The sequence below is a fragment of the Hemitrygon akajei genome, chromosome 9 (assembly GCF_048418815.1).
Source record: "Hemitrygon akajei chromosome 9, sHemAka1.3, whole genome shotgun sequence".
NCBI lineage: Eukaryota > Metazoa > Chordata > Chondrichthyes > Myliobatiformes > Dasyatidae > Hemitrygon > Hemitrygon akajei.
Window position 1 is genome coordinate 170,800,300 of NC_133132.1, and position 26,240 is coordinate 170,826,539.

The 26,240-nt window shown below is 41.2% G+C and overlaps 1 protein-coding gene across 6 annotated transcripts in view; it reads right to left on the minus strand.

Annotated features, from left to right (window-relative positions):
- The window catches only part of epha7 (eph receptor A7), a 360,855-nt gene that overhangs the window by 43,523 nt on the left and 291,092 nt on the right, over positions 1-26,240 (minus strand). The window contains exons 8-11 of one of the 6 annotated variants that reach the window (XM_073057488.1): positions 21,476-21,584; positions 19,789-19,830; positions 14,275-14,330; positions 4,473-4,586 (exon numbers count right to left, since the gene is read on the minus strand). In XM_073057488.1, coding sequence (XP_072913589.1) covers positions 4,473-4,586; positions 14,275-14,330; positions 19,789-19,830; positions 21,476-21,584 — 321 coding nt within the window. Of the gene's footprint in view, positions 1-4,472; positions 4,599-14,274; positions 14,331-19,788; positions 19,831-21,430; positions 21,585-26,240 lie in introns of all 6 variants that reach the window. The other 5 variants (XM_073057486.1, XM_073057490.1, XM_073057489.1 and 2 more) reach the window with 5 other exon arrangements.

The following is a 26,240-nucleotide window of genomic DNA, read 5'->3' on the forward strand; positions in this document are numbered from 1 at the left end:
GAGGCAGAATTGTTTGGCGAATCATTCTTCTTTTAAATTCTTCTGGTAAGCGGCAATCTCTAAGTGGACGGAACGATCCAACCTTTCAGTTATGGAGGGTGAGAGATCTCTCCTTACACATAACCCTTAGAAAAGGGAGGAACTGGCAATGGCCTTGTCTGTGTGTGCAGTCTGGTGTTTTATGGGCGTCTATTATTGCAACCCCTGCAAAGTCACACAACTTGGGGGACCGTATTGTCAAGCACTTCATTCCATCCGCCAAAAGCAGAACATTCCCGGTGGCCAAACATCTTAATTCCCATTCCCATTCACATGTGTCAGTCCATGCCTTTCTCTAGGGCTATGATGAGGCCACTTTCAGTGTGGAGGAGCAACAACACCTTATTTTCCATCTGGCCAGCCTCCAAACTGATGGTATGAATATCGATTCCTCCTTCCAGTTAAAAAAACTTTCCTCCCAGCCCTCCCCTCTTCTTCTATTCCCCACCCTGGTCTTTTACCTCTTCACACCTGCTTATCACCTCCGACTAATGCCCCTCCTCCTTCCCTTTCTCCAATGGTTCACTCTCCTCTTCCTCTCCAGCCCTTGACCATTCCTACCCTCCTGGTTTCACCTATCACCTTCCAGATATCCTCCTTCCCCTCCCCCCCCACCTTTTTATTCTGGCATCTTTCCCCTTCCTTTCCAGTCCTGATGAAGGGTCTCGGCCTGAAACATCAACTGTTTATTTATTTTCATAGATGCTGCCTGGTCTGCTGAGTTCTTCCAGCATTTTGTGTGTGTTGCTTTGGATTTCCAGCATCTGCAGACTTTCTAGTGTTTATAATTTTTTTAGTCTTTACCAGCTTCCTTTTGGTCTCTTTAAGAGTCACTGGTCAGGCCAGTTAAATTTTGAAAAGGACATTATTTATAGACTCAGTGGGAAAACACAGCAGATTGGTCTTCGTTGTAGGTGAGGGGAGATGGCCGTGTGCTGTCAGTAGCTGCTCACTAGTTTCACAGGTAAGAATGCAGTAGTTGCTAGATGAAACTTCACCCAATGATTTAGGAAGTCACCTTGATTACAATGTCCTCTGATTACGTCGAAACTGTGAAATGTGTCTATACCTGGACCATTAGACAGAGGGGCTGAATTAGGCCATTCAGCCCATTGAATCTGCTCCGTGATTCGACCATGGTGGATTTCTTCTCACTCTCAACCCCAATGCCCTCTCCCTATAACATTCGACAACCCTAGTAATCAAGAACCTATCAAATATACCGAATGAGTTAGCCTCTACAGCTGCCCACGGCAATGAATTCCAGATTCACCATCCTCTGGCTGAAGAAGTTCCTCTTCATCTCTGTTCCTTGTATTATGAGGCAGTGCCTTCTAGTCCTACTCTCCCCACTACAGCAAAAACCTCCTCTCCACATCCACTCTACCTTGGCCTTTCAATATTTCATAGGTTTCAATATCACCTAGTAAAAATAATATTGTGTTATGTGGAAGTTGTGTTCCAATAATTTGTTCCAATAAAACTCTTAAATTTGTCCAAAAGGTTGAATTTTAAAACAAGACCAAGTAGACTGTAAAAAAGTACCAGTTCCTTGATTACATCGAAAACATTGATCAGATAAATTTGGGTTTAATCTATTTATTTTTTGTGGTGTAATATATAATTGATGTAAAAATTGTATTGTACTAATTTAAGTGGACATTTGTTGTATTTGTCATACTGTCAAGGCATAGTCTTGACCAACTTGTTTCATCAATTTTAATATTCAAATCAGTTCCCCATTTTTGTCTTATGAATTATGACTTATGAATTCTTTGTTTAATTGTCTGTTTTTGAATCAAATTATACATACAAGAAGTAAATTTTTTAATTTTTCCTTTTTGAATTAAAAGTTTCTATTTCATTAGGTTTCGGCATTAACATTGTTTGACCCAGTTTATCTCTTAAATAAGCCCTTAATTGGAAATAACAGAAAAGAGTATTATTTGATATTTTATATTTATTCTTTAATTGATCAAATGACATTAATATACCTCCTTCAAAACAGTCTAGGTGATATTGAAGGGATAAAACCGAAACCTAAATTGAACAAATATCAGAAAGAATTCATAAAAATTGCATTGGCAGTAGCCGAAAAGGCTATTGCAGTTACTTGGAAATCAGATTCATGCTTAAGTATGGATTGTTGGAAGAATGAAATTTTTAGCTGTATTCCACTTGAAAAAATTACTTATAATTTAAGAAATAAATATGACATATTTCTGAAAATTTGGCGCCCTTATTTACAAAAGATAGGATTAAATATATAAGTGCTCCGAAGATAAAGTTATTGGTTATCTGGGGAAATAAATAAATATATATATTAAAGTTTTTTTGAATTCCATGGAGCATGTGGAAGGACGTGGAAGCATTGGAAAGGGTACAGAGGAGATTTACCAGGATGCTGCCTGGTTTAGAGAGTATGGATTATGATCAGAGATTAAGGGAGCTAGGGCTTTACTCTTTGGAGAGAGGAGGATGAGAGGAGACATGATAGAGGTGTACAAGATATTAAGAGGAATAGACAGTGTGGACAGCCAGCGCCTCTTCCCCAGGGTACCACTGCTCAGTATAAGAGGACATGGCTTTAAGGTAAGGGGAGAGAAGTTCAAGGGGGATATTAGAGGAAGGTTTTTCATTCAGAGAGTGGTTGGTGCATGAAGTGCACTGCCTGAGTCAATGGTGGAGGTAGGCACACTAGTGAAGTTTAAGAGATTACTAAACAGGTATATGGAGGAATTTAAGGTGGGGGATTATATGGGAGGCAGGGTTTGAAGGTCGGCACAACATTGTGGGCCGAAGGGCCTGTAATGTGCTGTATTATTCTATGTTCTATGTGGGGATCTTCCGATATCCAGGCAATCATTCTTTTTTTCTTTCTTCTTTTTTTTTCTCCTTTTTTATATATAAGGATATGCTAGGGGGGGAAGGGTTAAGGGGAGGGGGGAGGGTTGATATTATTCACTATTCTTTTCTATCTTATGTATCCTATTTGAAAAGTTAATTAATCATTTAAAAAAAAATTCATAGGTTTCAATGAGATCCCCACTCATTCTTCTGAATTCCAGTGAGTACAGGTCCAGAGTCTTCAAATCCTCCTCTTACATTAACCCTTTCATTTCTGGAATCATTGTTGTGAACCACCTCTGGACTTGCTACTTTCCCTAGCATTATTAGGTCACAAACCGTATCACCTGTTAAATATGTAGTAATCTCTGTCACTTAATAGGGAAGTTGCTCTGGGTGTTTTAAGTGAAATGGTAAAAGGCAAAGTGTATGAATGAAATTCTACTCCAGGGGTAACAAGGTTTTACATTTTGGAGTTGTATAATCTCCTTTATTAATAGGTTCAGGAACAGTTATTGTCTCTCAAGCTCCAGAGGGGATATCTTCACTCACCGTGAGTAAAGCCCTCACCAGCATCGAGCGCATCTACATGGAGCTCTGTTGCAAAAAGTCAGTATTCATCATCAATAATCGCCACACTCCAGGTCCTGCTCTCTTCTCGCTGCTACCCCCGCCGTTAGGAAGAAGGTACAGGAGCCTCAGAATTCACACCACCAGGTTCAGAAACAGTTACACCTCAAGCAACGGGCTCAGAGGGGTTAACTTCACTCGACTTGACTCGCGCCAACACTGAACTGTTCCCACAACCTATGGGCTCAGTTCCAAGGACTCTACAGCTTGTGTTCTTGAAATGTATTGCTTTTCAATTGATTATTATTATTTTGTTATATTCTTTTTGTATTTGTGTGACTTGTTTTCTTTTGTCTTTATTGTGCAGTTTCTTTCATTCATTCTATTGTGTTTTTTTGTGATTGCCCACAAGAAGATGAATATCAGTGTGGTACATATATGGTGACATACATGCACTTTGATAATATTTTTTATCTCAGCAAATCAAGATCATAATGAAATTCTTTTTGTAAATTCTGATCAATATGAATTACTGCCACACCTCCATTTCAATTAGAAATGAGACCAAAAAAATTAGAAATAAAAGTCTAGTGGAATTCATGATATTCAGTTTATTGGCTATTTTTGGAGTTTGTTACCAGTATCAGGCCTCAGCCTAACAGCAGTGCTTAACTGGGTCCAGAAAGTAATGAAGTTGGTCTGTTTTTAGAGCTGAGTAGATCAAGGCATTTGATAAGTAGATGAAGTTAAAGATTTATAAGAAGACAAAGGAAGTTGAGTTCACCCTAGTTTGTCTGTTTCTAAAAAAAAAATCAGGTATTCTACATTCAAAGTTACAATGTACAGACTTGGAAAGGCCTTCATCTTGTGTTTTGATCTCTGCCGAATCGTAGCTCAGAATGACAATAAGTGAGAAACTATCACAAAACTTTCACTCTCTGCACTGTCACTTAAGATTCAGGACTTCCACAATTACTAAAGTGGACTGTTCAATGGCTCATCAGTTATACACTCACCTGCTCCGATCACTCTTTCAATCTTAATGCAGGAAGCATCTAATTCCTTGGCAAACTGATGGACAGCCCGGTTCGGGTCCTCGTATGTTTCTGGATCGATGTATGTTCTTGAACCTGGTAATTTAACTGTAGTAAAGTGAGGGAAGATTGATTGTGACAGAGTTCAACGTGCTGCTGCCTCGCGATGGAACTGTGTTTCTCTCTGGATCTGCATCAATTCCGCCCATTCCGTCTCAAGGAAGGGCTGAAAAGCTATCCTTTTAAAAGTGCTAAAATCAAATTGTCTGATGAGAAAACACAGAACATCACAGCACAGTACAGGTCCATAGGCCCACCATGTTCTGCTGATCAGCCTAATGCTTCCCTCTCACATAGGCCTCCATTTTTCTGTCATCTATCTACCTAACCAAGAATCTCCTAATTTCTTAGTTTCCTGATTAGTCAGCACGTGAAAGGTTATGGAGAGAATGGGATTGAGAGGGAAATGGATCAGCCATGTTGAAAAGGCAGAGCAGACCCGATGGGCTGAATAGTCTAATTCTGCTCCGATATCTCATGGTCTTAAAAGCCCCAATGTACCACCATCCCTGGCAGCATGCTCCACACATGCACTACTCTGTGTAAAAACCCTACCTCCAAAGCCCCTCCCACACTTTCCATCATTCAGCTTAAAGTTACACAATAGCTATTTTTCTGCACTGGGTGAAACTCTATCTATGCCCTCTCATCGTTGTTGTACACCTCTCATTCTCCTTCACTCTAAAGAGAAAAGCCCCAGCTCGCTCAACCTATCCTCGTAAGACATGCTCTCCAATCCAGGCAGCATCCTGAGGCCTTGTGCCACTTACAGATGTGACTATTGATTGCTACCCAGATGTACTTTGTAGATATATTTAGACTATGTAACAGTTTCTTCCCCCAAGCTATCAGACTCCTCAATAACCGAAGCCCGGACTGACACCTTGCCCTACTGTCCTGTTTATTATTTATTGTAATGCCTGCACTGTTCTTGTGCACTTTATGCAGTCCAGTGTAGGTCTGTAGTCTAGTGTAGCTTTCTCTGTGTTGTTTTTTTTTACGTAGTTCAGTCTAGTTTTTGTACTGTGTCATGTAACACCATGGTCCTGAAAAACGTTATCTCAGTTTTATTATGTACTGTACCAGCAGTTATGGTCGAAATGACAATAAAAGTGACTTGACTTGACTTGACTTGATTTTAATTTTGAAATAATCAGAAATACGGCAAAGATAAACAACTGAGAGAAAACCTTATAAGCTCATAGTTGAGTCTTGGGAAAGCACCATTAACCACTTACAGCGTAGTTAATATATCTGAAAAAGAGTGGGTCAGCTCATTCCAGATAACTTTATCTGTCTGCACAGAAAATTGTGTAAATGCATATCAAGCCCACCCAGAACCCGATAATTCATCACAGGAAAAGCCCCTCCCACCATTGAGGTCATCTACAAGGAAAGCTGCTCCAAGAAAGCAGCATCCATCATCAAGGACCCCACCATCCAGGCCATGCTCCCCTCTCACTACTGTCACTGGGAAGGAGGTCCCGCACCAACAATTGTTATCATTCAACCATCAGGCTCTTGAACCAGCATGAATAACTTCACTCACCCGTACTCTGAATTGATTCTACAACCTACAAACTCACTTTCTATGACTCATGTTCTCAGTATTTTATATATATATTTATTTATTATTACTATTTTGAATTTATGTAATTTGTCTTATTTTGCTCATTGGTAGTCAGTCTTTGCGTGTAGTTTTTCAATGATTCTATTGCATTTCTTTGTTCTACTCTGAATGCCCACAAGAAAACAAATCTTCAGGAGACATGTACGTACTATGATAATAAATTTACTTTGAACTTTGAACAAAGCTAGATAACATTTAGAGATCTTTCATGGGAATTAAAAATGTAATTAGAATGGCCATTGCAAATCATCAGTTGAATTTCTTCTCTGCAATGGTCATTGAAGTGTCTCTCTGCAGAACCTGCTTACAGGGGAATCTGCTTCTTTGTGATTCTGCAGCTGAATCTCAATGACAAACATCTAGCGCTTTCTTATTTCAACTCTCCAGTATGCACACCTTCAACAATCTTTCAACCACCACTGTATCAGTTGCTTTGCCAGTTTTTGGATTTAATTTGTATCAGCTTTTTGTCAAAGCTCACAGTGAAGACAATCATTCCCTGGTCAATTTTCCCGAAGTGCTATAAATAACCTATTGCTACCTGGAGTTAGTATTTTATGCAGGTCTTGAAGAGTCTTCAAATGCCCCTAAATAAAACATATTTAATTCAAACTTTTCCCTGCATGTAGCAATCAAAGTCAGTGTTTGTGCATAATGGACAATTAGGATTTAGTCTCTTTTCTGCCAGCAGTGAAGCATGGCCTAGCAGAAATGTCTGAAATTTAATCTCTGCTCAGTGCTTGTAAAGGGTCATGGCCCGAAATGTCAACTGTTTATTCTTCTCCATAGATGCTGCCTGACCTGCTGATTTCCTCCAGCGTTTTGTGTGTGTGTGTTACTCTGCTCAGCGTTCCTCAGTTGAGTTAGAGCAAAACTGACAGGACTTCCTGGTCATAATATTCCCCTATGAAGGGTGGAATCAAGAGCCTTTCAAATGAAGGCAAATCTGTACGGTTGTCTTGCCAATCCTTGCACAAGGTGAAAATATTCTGAGGGTTTTAGCCAGAAGCTGACGAATCTGTGGAACTCGTTGCCACAGGCAGCTGTGGAGGCCAAGTCATTGGGTATACTTAAGGCAGAGGGTGATAGATTCATGATTAGTCAGGGCGTAAAAGGCTACAGGGAGAAAGCAGGAGATTGGGGTTAAGAGGAAAATGAATCCTCCATGATGAAATGGCAGAGTGGACTCAATGGACAAAATGGCCTAATTCTGCTCATGTATCATCATTGGAAAACTTCACAAACAATGCCCAATTTGCTGTGGTAGCAAGCATGAATCAAGATCAGGAATTCAGGGAAGAGAGAACGAAATTGACAATGCTTTCAGATCAACACACACAAAATTCTAGAGGCACTCAGCATGTCAGTCAGCATCTATGGGCAGGAATAAACAGTCAACGTTTCAGGTTCAAATCCTTCAGCAACACTGAGCAAAGTTATAATCGGTCTGTTAATTTATAATCTGCAATGAAGCTTGGTCTACCAAGGAAGTCCTAAATTCAATTCTTGCATTATCCTACTCTCAGTTTTTGCAACAGGGGAAGGGTAGTATTACAAATTTGCTCCGTGCTGATGAAGCGTCTCAGCCCAAAACTTTGATTGTTTATTCCTCTTCATAGATGCTGCCTGACCTGCTCAGCTCCTCCAGCATTTTGTGTGGGTTGCTCTGGATTTCCAGCATCTGCAGAAGCTCTTGTGTTGATGACATTATTTTCAGTTTCCTTCTCTCACCACTTTATAGTTCAGGCTAGTTGAGGGGTTTGGAAGGAATTTTCAAATTACAACAAAGGGCAGAAGGGAGAAGGGAAGACGCAGCATGAAAATCCTGTGACCTTCTGCAGAATGCTGAAGGATGAAGGATGAGTTACTGAGGATGCCTCCCATTGCCTCCATAAGGAAAACATCCATGCCTTTACCACACAAGGACACACACAGGGAGTAGATGGAATGTAGAAATCCATCTGGAAACTGTTTATGCTTAGGGTGACATAGCTGTGGACTGAGCTGTAATTCATTGACTTTTACAGATCAAATGCCTAATAAATTAGGGACTTTTAAGAGATGTTTAGAGTGGTGCATGAATGTGCAGAAAATGGAAGGATATGGACATTGTGTAGGCAGAAGAGATTAGTTGGCCTTTTAATTGATTTGGCACAACATTGTGGGCTTGATTTGTTTTCTCTGAAGCGGCTGAGGTTGAGAAGAGATCTGATAGAGGTTTTTAAAATTATGAGAAGCACAGATAGAGTAGACAGATAATATCTTTTTCCCAGGGTCGAATGTCTAATATCAGAGGGCATGCATTTCCGGTGAGGGGGGTAATTTCAAAGGTGATGTGAGGGGCAAGTTCTTTTACACAGAGTGGTGGGTGCCTGGAACGTGCTCCCTGGGGTGGTGGTAGCGACTTTTAAGAGATGTTAGGACAGGCACATGAATGTGTGGAAAATGCGGGGATATGGACATTGTGTAGGCAGAAGAGATTAGTTTAGTTGGCCATTTGATGCTCCTTTACATGCCCTGTCACAAATCAGGTGGCATTTTTGCCATCTCTGTAGCATTTTTTATGAGGTTGAGTTGCTAGCTTGATGCTCAACCCAGCATGGATGGAAAGTGTGTAAGGAGCTGGCCAGTTGTGATCTTGGGACCATTCACCTTCAAGTCCAGTGCTGATGCCACTACACCACCGGCCAGCTGGTTGGCCACTTGATTACTAATTTAATTGGCTCAGCACAACATTGTGGGCTGAAGGGCATGGCCCTGTGTAGTACTTTTCTCTGTTCAATGTTCTAAAGGAGATAATTACAGAAATTGACAGGAGGGATGGGCATTTCTAGGATGCTAACACAAAACAGGAAAATATAAGAACTCTTGGGTGAATTATACTCCAGCATCAGTCAAATCCCTTCACAGTAGAATGAGCTCAAGAACTTCTATTGCCTTACTGAGGCCCAAATCCATGAAGTTAACAGCACAAATAAAAATCTATTTTACACAATGCATTACTTAGAATCCAAGTTTGAAAAATACAGATAATACCCATCAGTTGATTCTCCCTGTTCATGTTTATAATTGCTTTGTCTATTCACAAAGCTGCTGCTGAATTAGATAGGAATGTTTTAACAAAATGTAGATGGTAATGTTCATGACAAATTGGGTCTTTGAGCACAATTAGGATCTACCTGCTGTCACACTTCCGACCATTCTTCCCGCAGGATTGTATGATTGAAAAATTGCTAATAAAATCAGTCTGTGCTGAACGCAGTCATGTGAATGAGATGCCCAGTTGTCGTATGACTGCAGAATCTGTGCATCAGAGAGATCTTCACAGAAATTCATCTTCAGTTAAAGTGTTAAATGGCACTATATACTAGCAATTCAATTCACAGACAGATTGCAATATCCCAATTCAATCATAAGATAGAGAAGAATTAGGCCATTCAACCCATTGAGTCTGCTCTGCCATCCCATCATGGCTGATTTATTATCCCTCTCAATACCATTCTCTTGCTTTCTCCCTGTAATCTTTGACAAACTTACATGGATTTTACTATGGCACTTGACAAGGGACCACATGGTAGGCTTATTCAGAAAGTCAGAAGGCATGGGATCCAGGGAAGTTTGGTCAGGTGGATTCAAAATTGGCTTGCCTACAGAAAGCAGAGGGTCATGCTGGAGGGAGTACATTCAGATTGGAGGGTTGTGACAGATGCCTTGTGCAGGAAGGAACAGAGTCGACTGTACTTCCTTAGAAGGTTGGCGTCATTCAATGTCTGTAGTGAGATGCTGAAGATGTTCTATAGGTCAGTTGTGGAGAGCGCCCTCTTCTTTGTGGTGGCGTGTTGGGGAGGAAGCATTAAGAAGTGGGACGCCTCATGTCTTAATAAGCTGGTAAGGAAGGCGGGCTCTGTCGTGGGCAAAGTACTGGAGAGTTTAACATCGGTAGCTGAGCGAAGGGCGCTGAGTAGGCTACGGTCAATTATGGAAAACTCTGAACATCCTCTACATAGCACCATCCAGAGACAGAGAAGCAGTTTCAGCAACAGGTTACTATCGATGCAATGCTCCTCAGACAGGATGAAGAGGTCAATACTCCCCAATGCCATTAGGCTTTACAATTCAATCGCCAGAACTTAAGAACTTTTAAAAAGCTATTATTAATGCTTTTTGAGATAGTGATTTAGATGCATATCATATTTTTTTACTGAGTTAAGTATTGTATGTAATTAGTTTTGCTACAACAAGTGTATGGGACATTGGAAAAAAAAGTTGTATTTCCCCATGGGGATGAATAAAGTATCTATCTATCTATCTATCTATTGGTATCCCACAAGGATCTGTTCTGGGACCTCTACTTTTCATGATTTTTATTAATGACCTGGATGTGGGGGTAGAAGGGTGGGTTGGCAAGTTTGCAGATGACTCAAAGGTTGGTGGTGTTGTGGATAGTGTTGAGGATTGTCGAAGGCTGCAGAGAGACATTGATAGGATGCAGAAGTGGGCTGAGAAGTAGCAGATGGAGTTCAACCCGGAGAAGTGTGAGATGGTGCACTTTGGAAGGACAAACTCCATGGCAGAATACACAGTAAATAACAGGATACTTGGGAGTGTGGAGGAGCAGAGGGATCTGGGGGTACATGTCCACAGATCCCTGAAAGTTGCCTCACAGGTAGATAGGGTAGTTAAGATAGCTTATGGGGTGTTAGCTTTCATAATTCAAGGGATAGAGTTTAAGAGTCCTGAGGTAATGATGCAGCTCTATAAAACTTTGGTTAGGCCACACTTGGAGTACTGTGTCCAGTTCTGGTCACCTCACTATAGGAAGGACGTGGAAGCATTGGAAAGGGTACAGAGGAGATTTACCAGGATTCTGCCTGGTTTAGAGAGTATGCATTATGATTAGAGATTAAGGGAGCTAGGGCTTTACTCTCTGTAGAGAAGGAGGATGAGAGGAGACATGATAGAGGTATGCAAGATATTAAGAGGAATAGATAGAGTGGACAGCCAGCGCCTCTTCCCCAGGGCACCACTGCTCAGTACAAAAGGACATGGCTTTAAGGTAAGGGGAGGGAAGTTCAAGGGGGATATCAGAGGAAGCTTTTTCACTCAGAGAGTGGTTGGTGCATGGAATGCACTGCCTGAGTCAGTAGTGGAGGTAGATACACTATTGAAATTTAAGAGACTACTAGACAGGTATATGGAGGAATTTAAGGTGGAGGGTTATATGGGAAGCAGGGTTTAAGGGTTGGCACAACATTGTGGGCCAAAGGGCCTGTACTGTGCTGTATTGTTCTTTGTTCTTTACTAATCAAGTTTGGATGGTGGGGTGGAGATACATCTTTACCAAAGGAGGTGTACAGTTCTCCTTCCCACCGCTAGCCTGCAGGTCAGCCTTGGGCAAGGTGCAGTACCTGCTTGGCTCCCCAGTCAGGGTGACGTGAAGCCATGGGTGCAGGTGGTCGATGGTCATATGAGCAGCTGGTGTACTTACAAGTCCTGGTTATGTGACCACTGACACTAGGCAGACAATCTCTGAAGAGTTTTGATAATGGCTGGGGTCACCTGTCTTGTAAAGGCACTGCCAGAAGGAGGCAATGGCAAACCACTTCAAAAAATTTGCCAAGAACAATCATGGTCATAGAAATACCATGATCACCCGTGTTATATAACACGGCACACAATGAGTGAACTAATCAGGGACCTATTAATCTCCACTTCTAAATATACATAATAACTTGGCCTCCACAGCCATTTGTGGGAATGAATTCCACAAATTCACTACCCTTGGGCTAAAGAAATTTCTCCTTACAAGAGAAAATCAGCAGTTAGTTGAAATCCAGGCAACTGACACAGAATGCTGGAGGAAGTCAGCATCTACGGAAATGAGTATTGCAGACATTTCAGGCCGAAAGCACCCTTCTGCACATTTCCTCTTAACTCTGTTCCAAAGGGATGCTCTTCTATACAGAGGCTGTGCCCCCAGTCTTAAACTCTCCCGCTATTGGAAGCATCCTCTTGACTTCCACCCTCACTGAGCCTTTCAATATTTGATAGTTTTCAATTCAGATCCCTCACCATTCTTCTAAATTCCAGTGAGTACAGGCCCAGAGCCATCAAGCACTCCTCGTGTGTTAACTTTTTCATTCTAGGGATAATTTTTGTGAACCTCCTCTGCATCCTCTCCAATGCCAGCACATCCTTTCTTAGATAATGGACCCAAGATATAATGCAGGTGCCCCCCGCTTTATGAATGTTCACTTTACGCCACTTCGCTTTTACAAAAGACCTACATTAGTAACCGGCTTTCGCATTACAAACAGGATTTTCACTTTTATGAAAATTTTTCCCATATAAATTAATGGTTCTTTGCTTTACGCCATTTCATCTTAAGAAAGGTTTCATAGGAACGCTCTGCCTTTGTAAAGGGGGGGGGAGACACCTGTATAATAATCATATTATGTATTTAGTGTTACTGACCAGGAATAAAATTGTTTACATTATTTCCACACCTCCTCCATTGCTTCACAATCTTTATGTGTCCAATGTTGATTGCTTTATCCACAATAGTCTTTATACTTTGCCTTATTCCCTTGTTTTTCTGATGATTGGGGTTTTATGGGTTAGCAAAGTTATCATTTACAACATTTATCAGAGAATTACTGGGGAACATCAGGCTGAATTTAAAGCAACCACGCACAAAATGCTAGAGCAACTCAATAGGTCAGGCAGCATTTATGGAAATAAATAAACAGTCAATACTTTGGGCTGAGAGCCTTCTTCCAGACTGGAAAGCAAGGGGGAAGTCACCAGAATAAAAAGCCGGGGAAGGGAAGGAGGATAGCTGGAAGGTGATAGGTGAAGCCAGGTGGATGGGAAAGGTAAAAGGCTGGAGAGGAAGGAAACTGACAGGAGAGGAGAGTGGACCATAGGAGAAAGGGAAGGAGGAGGGGACCTAGGGGAGGTGATAGGCAGGTGAGGACAGGTAAAAGGTCAGAGTGGGGAACCAAAGAATGGAGGAGGGGTCATGGGAAGAAAAAAACTTTCTACGTGTGTGTACTTTGGATTTGCAGCACTTACAGACGTTCCCGTGTTTGCGAATTTAAAGCTAATGCTCTCCGTGTGGGGTTGCACCAGTGTCCTATGTAACTGAAGCATAATCTTACTTTGCAATAAATAAAAACTTTCTGCTAACTTTTACAATCACTGCATACCAGACTTTTGTGTCCAATGAACTAGGGCACCCAAATTCCTCTGCATCGCAGAGCTCTGTAAGCTATCACCATTTAAATAAGAAACACACAGCTATATACTATCATGCGGCTTTAAATGTTGTTTGAACACTGAAATTATTCAGCCACTCAGCACAAACTATCAGAAACTAAACTATATCCTTTTCTTCTTTAGCGTTTAATTTAGTGTAAAATCCATTTTATTTTATTGTAACATCGGAACAGCGTTGTCGCAGGAGCAATCTCTCTCTCCCTCGCTGGTGACAGTCTGAAGTGCTGAGTTATGGACTGTAGTTTTTGATGGACTTTAGATCAAGGTCTCTCTGGGGAGACCTAGATCTATTGTTTGCCTGGTTGGGGGCGGGGGGGTCGATGCTTCTGCTGGAGGGGGAGGGAGAGGGTCGATGTGTTTGCTGCTGCTTGTGGGTGGGAGGGGAAAGTGGGGGTTTTGGAGTTCTCAGGTTTCTATCATTCATTCTTTCAGGTGTTTGTTATGCTTTTTGGATGTCTGTAAAGAGTAAGAATTTCAGGTTGCATACTGTATATGACTCTGATATTAAATGGAACCATTGAACAACTGAATCGCCTTTTAAACTAATAGATGTGATATGCCCGTTCCCAAGGCCAGTACTTGGTGAAATGTCGCTTAATTGATAGAAATAAAGATGATTAGGAAGATTATCTTGTCAGAACCATTACATCAGTAAATTATTGCCATACTAATTGGTTGCAGGGTGTAAAGGTGGGGCTGGAGGGCAAGGGGACAGAAAACAGTCTAGAGTACGAACGCATTGCTGGCAAAGAGGACCAGTTGGAAAAAAACGACCTAGGTATTTCTGCGTGTTAGAGGCTTAATTATGACACTTACAGTGGAAATAGAGCTCCTCATCCCCTTCCTGTTCAGCTTTGCTGTAGCCACAGTGTCTGAATAAGAAAATGAGACAACTTGATCAAAGTTAGTACAGATTTAATATGTTGCACTTAGTTTAATACAGATGCCCATGCTTGCTACAGGACTAACTAACTGGGCTCACCGTTCTGGATAATACTCGGCCATTCAGCATCTAGACCAGGGGTTCGCAACTTTCTTCACGCCATGGATCAATACCATTTGCAAAGGGTCTGTGAATCCCAGGTTGGGAACCTCTGGTGTAGACTGTAGTTGTTCACAGTCAGTTCCAGACACCGTATCTTAGACAATCTTTACCCATGCATGATGGTATATCACTTTTTTTAAATGTTCATACTTATCTTGAGGTATCTGTATTCATGTATTACACATTTATTCTAAGGGTGAAATTCAGCCTACAGGAGAGGGATAAAAAGGATGGTTTCATCTTTTCCATTTGCCCCATTCCACATTGCAGCTGGAATCGGTGCTGCCCCAACCCTTGCCCATGCTGTGTTTGCTCAGCAGAACAATGCATCGCTAACTTGTACGTGCGAACACTAGGCCTGAAGCCGCGGTGTCGCCTGTTTACAGCCGCCGGGAGAGAGGCAAGCTCAGCCAGGGCGGTGTGATGCAGCCTCCAGGCTGGAGTTGGTATTGCCCCCAGTGTTTGCTCGGCAGAAGATTATCTCTGTTGTGCTCATCTGCAGATTTCAGCAGCGTTGGATGGCTTGAGTGTGGATTCTTTTATTGCGTGGCTGTATCTTTCTATCATATTCGTGTTGTGTGTGTGTGTTTTGCACCTTGGCCCTGGAGTAACGCTGTCTTGTTTGGCTGTATTCACGAGTATTCCTATATGGTTGAATGATAATTAAACTTGAATTGAATTGAACTAGCTCCACACTGAGGATAATCATAAAGAAATTCAGGAAATATTGAACAAGGTAACGATCTACCCTCCCCTACTTCTGCCAAAGCTGAATTTCATTCTTTTTGTATTTGTGTTTGTACTTCAGGGTGGCAGGATGGAGATAAGTCTCTACCAAAGGAGGTATAAGGTGCTCCTTCCCTCCATTACCCTGAAGGTCACCCTTGGGCTAGGTTATATCCCCAACCAGGGTCATGAGAAGCCATGCAAGCAGGTGGTGGATGGTTGTATGAACAGCTGGGGCACATCACAAGTCCTGGTTATGTGACCACGGACACCAGGCAGACAATCTCTGAAGAGTAGTGATAATGGCTGGGGTTACTCTGTTTTGTAAAGACACTGATTAGTAGAAGGCAATGGCAAGCCACTTCTGCGGAAAATGTTGCTAAGAACAATCATGGTCGTGGAAAGACCGCGATTACCCACGCCATATGACACGGCAGGTGGTAAGAGTTACAACATGTTAATGCTGAGTGAAATACATTGTGCATTATTGTACAGGATTGGGAAAAGAAAAGCTGCAAAGGGTTGGAAACTCAGCCAACAACACCATGGACTCCACCATCAAGAACTTCTTCAAAAGGCAATGCCTCAAAAAGCTGCCAGTCATCATTAAGGATCCCCACGACCTCGGCCATGCCTTCTCATTAGTCCCATCAGAGAGGAGCCCAAAGAAACATACTCAACACTTTTGGAACAGCTTCCTCCCTCCCCTCAGATTCCAGAGCTCAGCCTGATTTCTTAACAATGAACCCATGAACACTACCTCACTATTTTTGCTTTATGCACTACTTGCTTTATTTTAAAGATATATTTCTTATTGTACGCTACATTATATGTACTGTCGCAGCAGACCAAGAAATTTCATGACATATGTTTCAGTAAGGAGATGAATAAGAAGAATGCATACTTAGATAATAAAAGTACTTTGGACTTTGATCATGAACTGATTCAGATGCCAATTTTGACGTGATTTTATTTTTAAGACCTATGTTAGTGTTTTGTGTGATACTTTATGCTATACTGTCACCAAAGCTAGGGAGACATTCTGCTTGCAACACACATCGTTGAGTGATGCAGTGCTTTTGCAGTTGTAAAACACACTGATTTAAATGTCAGTGTATAATGTGGGGCAGTCATACTTGACCCTATGCGAAGTTAACACACAGAAAATCTGATTTACAAATTAAATTTGCTTTGCTTTGCAAACGTCTGGAAGTATATCCTTGCTACTTGGTAGGGACGCCACGATATAATAGCTGAATTTCTGAATCTTTTAAGCAGATTTAATTTAACACATTTAATTTAAATTTACTCATATATATTTCTTATTGAAATTTATAGTACTTTCCTATGTATTGCAACGTACTGCTGCCACAACACAATAAATTTCACACATATGTCAGTGATATTAAACCTGATTCTGACTCTGAATGGAACACTATCACTTCTAAGTAGTGTGGTTAGCACGACAGATTGGCGATGAATTGAGACATTCATGTCATTCGATGAAATAACCACATCCATTGCATAGAATGGAGTGGGTAATGGACAGAAAAAAGAATGGGACATCAGGAGCATGTTTCAAAATCACAGAGAAATATAACCATAAGAGTGCGTTGAAAACATAAGGATGTTGCCAGGACCTGAGTTTCTAAAACATTACAGTTTGTAACATGAGGAAAAGTTGAATAGGTTAGGACTCAATACACCGGGGTGTAGGAGAATGAGGAGAGATCTAATAGTTGTACACAATAGGTGGCATGGTAGTGTGGTGCTTAGCACAATGCTTTACAGTACCAGTGACCTGCATTCGATTCCCCACCACTGCCTGTAATCAGTTTGTACATTCTCCCGGTGATTCTGTGGGTTACCTCTGGGTGCTCCAGTCCAAAGATTGTCCCATGATTAGGCTAAGGTTAAATCGGGGTTTGCTGGGCAGTATGGCTGGAAGGGCCTTTAAGAGCTTATTCTGCATTGTATCTCAATAATAAAAAAAATTATGAATGGTATAGACAGGGTCAATGCAAATGGGTTCCCCCCCACCCAAGTTGGTTGAGACTAGAACTAGAATCATAGGTTTAGGGTGAAAGGTGAAATATTTAAACCTCTTCACTCAGAGGGTGGTGAGAATGTGGAACAAGCTGGTCAAAGTGGTTCAATAGTAACATTTTAGAGAGGTTTGTGGATAGGAAAGGGTTGGAGCCATATGGTTTGAGTGGGACGAGGCTAAAGATCGGAGTAAAAAAGGCTGTAACGCCTGTCTGTGTCTGTTCTTTTCATTAACTCTAGAACTTGCCAAAATATAATTTTTGCTGTTTGCAGGCAAGCACTTCGCTGATATGAAACCTAACATGGGACAAAATTTCAAGTCTTTCCTCGCTCCAAGGTCAAGAGCTGTCTGCACTTTGGATCACTCCGCTTCCTCAATACGGTCCAGTGTGTAGTCCTCAACTGAGAGGCCAGCTCCCACTGGCAAAGACCAGGGCTGCCCAGGACAAGTGGCCTGCTGCTCTGATATAATGGCTTTGACAGTTGGTGAGATCCCCAATACCCTCTCCCCACTCCCAAGGCTCAGCAGCTGTCAACACTTCCGTTGTTCACAAATATTACAAAACTTTACAACCCGTATTTAAAAATAAAGTCACAGTTTTGAAAATGTTAAATATTTTAAACAAGATTACAAAACGGAACAACACTCATATACACTTAAAGACAATTCCATTAATTTAAACCAACAAGTAAATTAAATAACAAAGACCAGTATCTCCCATGCAGTTTCAGTTGGTTTGCACAAGGTTAGTCTGGCAGCTGCAAAATTGATGGACCTTCAAACCTGTCTGCTGGACACCCTGAGCCATCCAGCAGCATGGTCTCTCCTCAGCACATGGTTTAATGGTGTAGACAGTTTTATAAGCAGGGAACAAATTCAGAAATCAGCGGTGCAAAAGGGCTTGGGTAATCTCGTGTAGGATTCCCTAAAGGTTCCAGGTTGAGTCTGTGGTGAGGAAGGCAAATGCAACATTAGCATTCATTTTAAGAGGACTAGAGTATAAAAGCAAGGATGTAGTGCTGAGGCTTCATGAGGCACCGGTCAGACCACACTTGCAGTAGAGTGAGCAGTTTTGGGCCACCTTAGCTAAGTAAGGATATGCTTGTATTGGAGAGCGTTCAGAAGAGGTTCAAGAGAATGATCCTAGGAATGAAAGAGTTAACATATGAGGAGGGTTCAATAGCTCTGGGCCTGTACTTGCTGGAGTTTAGAAAAATGAGGTGGGATTTCATGTAACCTATTGAATATTAAAAGGCGTTGACAGAGTGAACTTTGAGAGGATGTTTCCAATAGTGGACAAATCTAGGACAGGAGGCACAGCCACTAAAGGAGGCTCCTTTAGAACAGAGGTGAGAAGGAATATCTTTAGTCAGAGTTTGGTGAATCTGTGAAATTCATTGTCACTGACAGCTGTGGGGGCCAAGTCATTGGGTATATTTAAAGTGGAGTTTGATAGGTTCTTGATTAGTCAGGGCATCAAAGGTTATGGGGAGAAGGCAGGAGAATGTGGTTGAGAGGGATAATAAATCAGCCATTCTGGAATAGTGGAGCTGACTTGACGAGCCTAATTCTGCTCGTATGTTTTATGGTCTTACAGTTACTTACAGCCTCAAGCTGGGAACAGCACTCCTGTTGGGCTTATCTGCAGCAGATGATTATGGAACTTGGAAGGAGATTGGATCAATCAATTCTGATAAGATATTAATATATTATTATTTCCAGTAAGCTCACTTGTCTATTTTTATGGAAGTGATAACTTTAATGTAAAAAATCATTATCACTATATTATCTAGGACTTTATTCTCTGGAGCATAGAAGAATGAGGAATGATTTGATGGACATACACAAAATTACGAGGGTTCCACTGAGGTTGGGGGCGGGGACTACAGCCAGAGGTCATGGGTTAAGGGTGAAAGGTGAAATACTTAAAGGGAACCTGAGGGGGAGGTTCACAAGAAAATGAATCTCAGGATAGTATATGGTGACATACTCGTTCTTCGATAATAAATTTACTTTGATCTTTGAAGTTCTTCAGAGTGTGGTGAGAGTGTGGAACGAGCTGCCAGTACAACTGGTGGACACAGGGTGGGTTTCAACATTTCAGAGAAGTCTGATAAGTACACTGATAGGAGGTATATGGAGGGCTATGGCCCAAGAATGGGGTTGATGAGACTAGGCAGAGTAAGAGTTTGGCAGGGACTAGATAGGCCGAGGAGTTTGTTACTGTGCTATAGTGTTCTTTGGGTCTCGGACTCTACACAGTCATTATACTTAGTTGTCCTTATACCAATTCACCATATTTCCTATGTACAGTATGCTTATGAGGTAAATGCTGACAATTCAGAAAGAAAAGTGATACTTCTTCGAAGGTTATCTTACTAACACCAGACATCCCAATTGCTATCTGTGCACAGTGCTCTGCCCTTATAACGGTTCTCTGATACTGTGCCAGACAATTACCACTGAATGAGAGAAAATAAAAGGAAGGAAAAGTACAACAATAACAACTTACATTTCTATTGCTCTCCTCACGTAAGGAAAACATCTCAGAATGCTTCACACCATGGAGGAAAGATGGACATCAAGCAGGAGAGAAAGGGAAACAGTAGTTTAGGGGATGAAGGCCAGAGGCATGGTGGGTTCTACAGATGGTATTTTAAGGAGATGCAAATGGCTTCCAAGACAAAGGGTTTGAAAGATGATAGAGCCAAAGGTCAGGAACATGGAGATGTTCGTGATGACCAGAGGGTGGATTCTTTTATATTTAATGCGCACTGAAGGACGATTCTAATTTTATTACTAGTTAAAGGAGTTGATTTATGATGCAGAGTTAAATTAAGAAAGCTTTTCTTTTAAGCTGCTATTTCAGAATTCTTTCACTGAGGTTGGGTAAGATTCGAGGTTAAAGGTTAAAGGTGAAATATTTAAGGGGAAAATGAGGGTGAACTCTCTCAGCGGAAGTAGTGGATGTGGGTTCAATTTCAACATTTAAAGGAAATCTGAATCAGTACATGGACGGAGGGGATCTGAAGGGCTATTTTCTAAGTGGAGGTCAGTGAGGCTTGGCAGAATATTAGTTTGGCATGGACTAGATGAGCCAAAGAACCTGTTCCTATGCTGTCGTGTTCTATAACTCTCTGTGGCGTCTCACAGACAAGGTGCCTCCCAAAGCTGAAACATATAAATATAGTAGGATGGGTTTAGACTTGGTGTGGAATGTGACTCTGTGATTGCAGATGTTATAAAGGGATTATACAAGGGTTACTAAGGGAAGATTCCTTAAGGTTGTCATAGCCGGGGGTGATAATGGGGACAAGCTCCGAATACTTATTAAATGCTCTCAACGGCATTCGCTTCTGACAACCAAGTCCAGCTTCTGGCCTTCATGTGTGGCTTAGCTACTAAGCCTGACGGAACTGTTTCTACTGAAAAGGGGAAAAGGTGGGTTACTGGCACCTTAAAATCAGTCATTTTGGGCAAATGGGGCTCATCAGCCGTGGCAGGCAGCTCTTCTAGGAGATGGAAAAGTCTGATCTCAAACTATAAGGACTTTGGGTGTAACTCCAGAGGGAATGAAAAACCAGAGCTGGAGTCCCTAAGGCAGTCCTATGTTAGTTCGACACTGCCTGGCAACTCCAGCGATGCCGCTGGTGTCAAACTCTATCGGTCTCTGCTGCTGCTTTGAATTCATCAGCTGTGTGGAGAGGGGGAGTCTGCTGCATGGGCAACAGCTTGCTCTCCATATCGTACTGCCCTGGCTTGCGTATCGATAGGACACAGCATCAGAGGTTGACCCCAACCAAAGGAGGGGTCTTACGAAGGAAAGGGAAGCAAAGATGGAGTCTTGAGATACAACCTGTGGTAACTGTGCAGAATGACAGGAGAAATCAGTTTAAAAAGGTGAAGTTACTGTTACTTTAGACTTGAATTGAAACGATGTGAAAATCATGGCACAGAAGTGATGCATCAAGGACAAATGTCATATACGTGACCTCCTTAGTGGACGTGACCTTTCAGAATTGCAGCGAATTTGCTGAAGATTTAAGGATCCCATATCTCCTCCACTGTTTTTGCTTGTACAACAGTTCTACACTTTCCACCCTCCCCCTCCCACAGCCGGAGGCCCGGTAATTGCATATAGCACAATCACGTACCCCTCAGGTGTCTGACCCGGCTCGACATGTTCCTTAGTTCCATACCTTCGTCCAATAATGAAGCCAAAGACCATGAAGACCAGGATGATGGTCCCTGCCACAGCAACGACAGCGATGATGATGACAGGATTTTGTTCAGTGGAAGCAGCAGTGGCTGGGAACGGAATATAAAGAATTTCAAATCAACATTAGCTGACATGACAGCAGCCTAGCATATCAAAATCAATAAATACTGGGGGCAACAGAAATCTCCAGACAAGTGAATGCTCAAAAGTGGTTAAAATGACTCAGAGCAGTTAATAACACACGAGACTCTGCAGATGCCAGAAATCCAGAGCAACACACACAGAATTCTGGAGGAACTCAGCAGGCCAGCAGCATCTATGGAAATTGATGCTTTATTTTGTTTTGTTTATTTGTTGAAATACAGCTCAGAATAGACCCTTCCAGTCCTTCGAGCCACGGCACCCAGCAATCCCCCAATTTAACACTAGCCTTATCATGGGACAATTTACAATGACCAATTAACCTACCAACCGGTACGTGTGGGAGAAACCCCACACAGTCACGGGGAAAACGTACAAACTCCTTACAGACATCAGTGGGAATTGAATCCGGGCCGTTGGTACTGTAAAGCGTTGTGCCATGCTGCCCATTACCGGGACTGGAAGGGTAGAGGATCAGTTCAGTCAAGGTAGCATTGAAATTTTGCAGGGAAACGTAGCTAAAAAATCCGGTTCATAACCACCTCAAGTCCTTTTCAGGTCAGCAACAGACTTCTAGTAGTTTAAATATATTCATAACAAACACTCAGATTTGTAATTTTGAGGGAGCTGACCAGGAGAACAGGAAAATGATGTTTGTGGGCTTTGCACACATATTACTCAAAGATCTGTAGGCTGCTGAATCCCGCACTTCTGCCTTCGTTCTTATAATCATGTCATTCCAGCTGATCTGTTTAGCTGCTAGAGAGAGGGAGCTGAGCTTTGATGTTCAGCAATAAGAAATTCCTAAATACTCAGACAAAACGACACCATTCAAATATATATTTTCAAATGGGAATGATCGCCAGAAAGATATAAAACCGCTCCAGTTAGTGAATAAAGTAGTGTCGAACTGATCTATTTAGATTCAGGATTGTTTATGGTCATTCTTCAGTAAATGAGGCTAAAGGAGAATAAAATGATTGTCACTTCGCATCCAGTGTGGCATAAAAAATCACAGTACCAAAGAACAAAATAAAAACAAAAAAAAACATTATAGACTGTAAATATCAAAGCACCCTACAAAACACCATGTAAAAGTAATTGTTTGAGTGTGGCTGTATACACATCAGATTAGCTTCTATACATGGATTTGATTGTATGAACTGTATACAAAATAATGCTCGGTACTGTGACCAAAATCAGGTTTAACTTCACTGGCATATGTTGTGAAATTTATTGTTTTGTGGTGGCAGTACATTGCAACGCTTGATAATAAAAACTGTAAACTACAATAAGTATATACTGTATATAAAAACAAATTAAATAAATGGAAAAAAAGAGAAAAAATCACGAGGAAGTGTTCATGGATTTATTGTCCGTTCAGAAATCTAACGTGGGGAGGGGTAGAAGCTGTTCCTGAATCGCTGAGTGTGTGTCTTCAGGCTCCTGTACCTCCTCTCTGACTGTAGTAATGAGAAGAGGGCACGTCCTGGCAGATGGGGTCCTTAATGTTGGGTGCATCTCCTTTTGAAGGTGTCCTGGACACTGGGGAGGCAAGTGCCCATGATGGAGCTGGCTGAGTTTACAACCTTCTGCAGCTTTCTTCTGATCCTGTGCAGTGGCCCCTCCATATCAGATGGTGATGCAGCCAGTTAGGATGTTCTCCATGGTACATCTGTAGGAATTTGCGAGTGCTCTTGGTGACATACCAAATCCCCTCAAGCTCTTAATGAAATATAGCCACTGCTGTGCCTTCTTTGTGATTGCATCAACATGTTGGGACCAGGATAGATCTTCAGGGATGTTGACACCCAGAAACCTGAAAATGCTCACCCTTTCCACAGCTGATCCCTTGATCAGGATTGGTGTGTGCTCCCTCAACTTCCCCCTTCCTGGTCCACGATCAATGAGTGACATTGAGTGCAAGGTTGTTCAAAGTCAAAGTACATTTATTATCAAAGTATATACAGTACTACCTCAATCTGATAGAAAATTTGTGGGCAGAACTGAAAAAGCGTGTGCGAGCAAGGAGGCCTACAAAGCTGACTCAGTTACACCAGTTTGTCTGGAGGAATGGAACAAAATTCCAGCAACTGACTGTGAGAAGGTTGAGGAAGGCTACCCAAAACATTTGACCCAAGTTAAACAATTTAAAGGCAATACTACCAAACACTAACAAAGTGTATGTAAACCTCTGACCCCTGGGAAAGTGATGAAATAAATAGAAGCTGAAATAAATCATTCTTTCTACTATTATTGTGACATTTCACATTCTTAAAATAAAGTAGTGATCCTAACTGACCTAAGACAGAGAATGTTTTCTAGGATTAAATGTCAGGAATTGTGAAAAACTGAGTTTAAATGTATTTGGCTAAGGTGAATGTATATATATATATATATATATATATATATCTATATTATACAACCTTGAGATTTGTCTCCTTACAGGCATCATTCAACCAACAGATTATCTGCCTCCTGCATGCCTGCTCATCACCATCTGAAATTCTGGCAACAACAGTTGTATTGTTGGGAAATTTACAGATGGCATTTGAGCTGTGGCTAGCCGCACAGTCGTGGGTGCAGAGAGAGTAGAGCAGTGGGCGAAGCACACACCCCGAGGTCTTATCTGTAGATAGGATAACTCTGAGAGGAAATAATAAAGTGACCCAGTGACTCTTGGCAAGAGGAGCTCTTCTAGCCTATATAACCAAACTCTTTTTAATTATATCACTGTATTTATCTCTAACTGATTGCTCAAAATGTGCTATTTATCATCTCTTTCATTTTGTTCAGTCAGAGCATTCAACCTAGACTGCCGTAAATACAAACTCAGGGTGAATAATACAGCCGCAGGTTTAAGTAATCAAACTGATGTTGCTCCAAGAGTATTTTACAAATGATCTATCCCAAACTTCATATATTTTCTGCTTGTAACCCGTAGGGGATAAAAGTAGGTCAGCAAAATCACAGTGCATCAAAATGTGAGCATAACTTCCACTGAGCAAATGATTAAAAACAGCTGATAAATATCCCCGGAAAAATAAATGCAACAGAACACAAAGAAAGTTATATATTATTTTGCACACTAGCATTCTATCCCTTATTTAAATGAATGTATTTTGAACAGACTGTGATTATACTTTTGTACGTTAAGTCGTCCATCTTATTCACGTAAAAAAATAATCATGATATCTATACTCCGGTGTTAAGGATCTTTAATTTTAAATGTGGTAGAGTGAATTACGGAAATTCTGTAAGGATGGCATCCAAGCGGACACTTTAACTGACAAATAATAATGCCAGAGAGATCTGTGGGGCTTTGACAGCAGTGTAGCAGGCATCTATTTATAGCTGAAAGAATCTTTGAGCAGTGTCATATTCATGCGTTGAAGTGAATTTATCTATCAGCACAGTAACTCCATCTTTATAATGCACAAGTAATTAACTAAGTCCTCTTTTACACTGGTATATTAAAGGTCTTCACACAATTCATGCATGTTGTTTCTCTTAATAATAATAATAACAACAACAAAATATAAAAGAAATTGAAAGACTTTGGAACATGAACAGGGTATACATTGTCCCAACAGTAATATCTACAACTGGTATCAACCCAAAGGCACTACACAACAGCATTGAACAATCAGGGCTACACAGCAATATTTATGTAACTCTCTAAAAAGCCACAACACCACTAGAATAGTCCAGGAGTTGAGGTAATAGACAAATGAGTGTACATGGCTATGCCCGTACCTTAGGTTTTAACAGTTTGAGCTGAGAAAAAATAATTAATAACATTAATAACTAATTTATAGAACACTTTTCATACAGATGATGTAGTTCAAAGTATTTTACAATGGGATAAACTACAAACATGAAGATAAAAATAAAAATAAACATGAAAATAACAGACAAAAAGATCTCAATAAAAGCAAGGCTCAATAAATAGATTTTGAGCTGGTGTTTAAAAGTGTCAACCGAGTTTGCGAGCCTTATAGATTTAGGTTTTGAATTCCACAGTTTAGGAATCTAGCTCAAAAAAAGGATGACAGGCCAATGTCCTTTGAAGGAGATATTTTGATTTTAAGAGACCAACTGAAGAAGACCCAAGAGTTCGAGGAGGATTGAAATGCAGCCGCTCAACGATCTAAAAACGACCAAATTATGGACTTCTTCCAACACAGTCCAACTGGTGTCAGCTCACCTTCCAACTGAGAAAATCTGGCTGTAGGATCCAAAGCTTCAAGCATAGTCCAAATCTCGGTCGCTGGAAGGTTGGAGATCGAAGAATGCAGACTATTTTGGGGTTAGAGGACTTTTTATGTGTGTTGAGCAAAGGAGGAATGGGGGCTTGTTTCTGCTGTTTTCTTTTGCTGTTCGTTGTGTTTGGTGTTGCTCAGACAAGCATTGTGGTTACTCTATGTTGGCACCAGTATGTGGGGCAACACTTGTGGGCTTCCCCCTTCACACCCTCGGGTGTGTTGGTTGTTAATGCAAATGGTGTATTTCACAGTATGTTTTGAAGTGTATGTAATGAATAAAATTGAATCTTGATTCTTGATCAAAATGATGATTTAATTATCTAACTATTCACCATGATT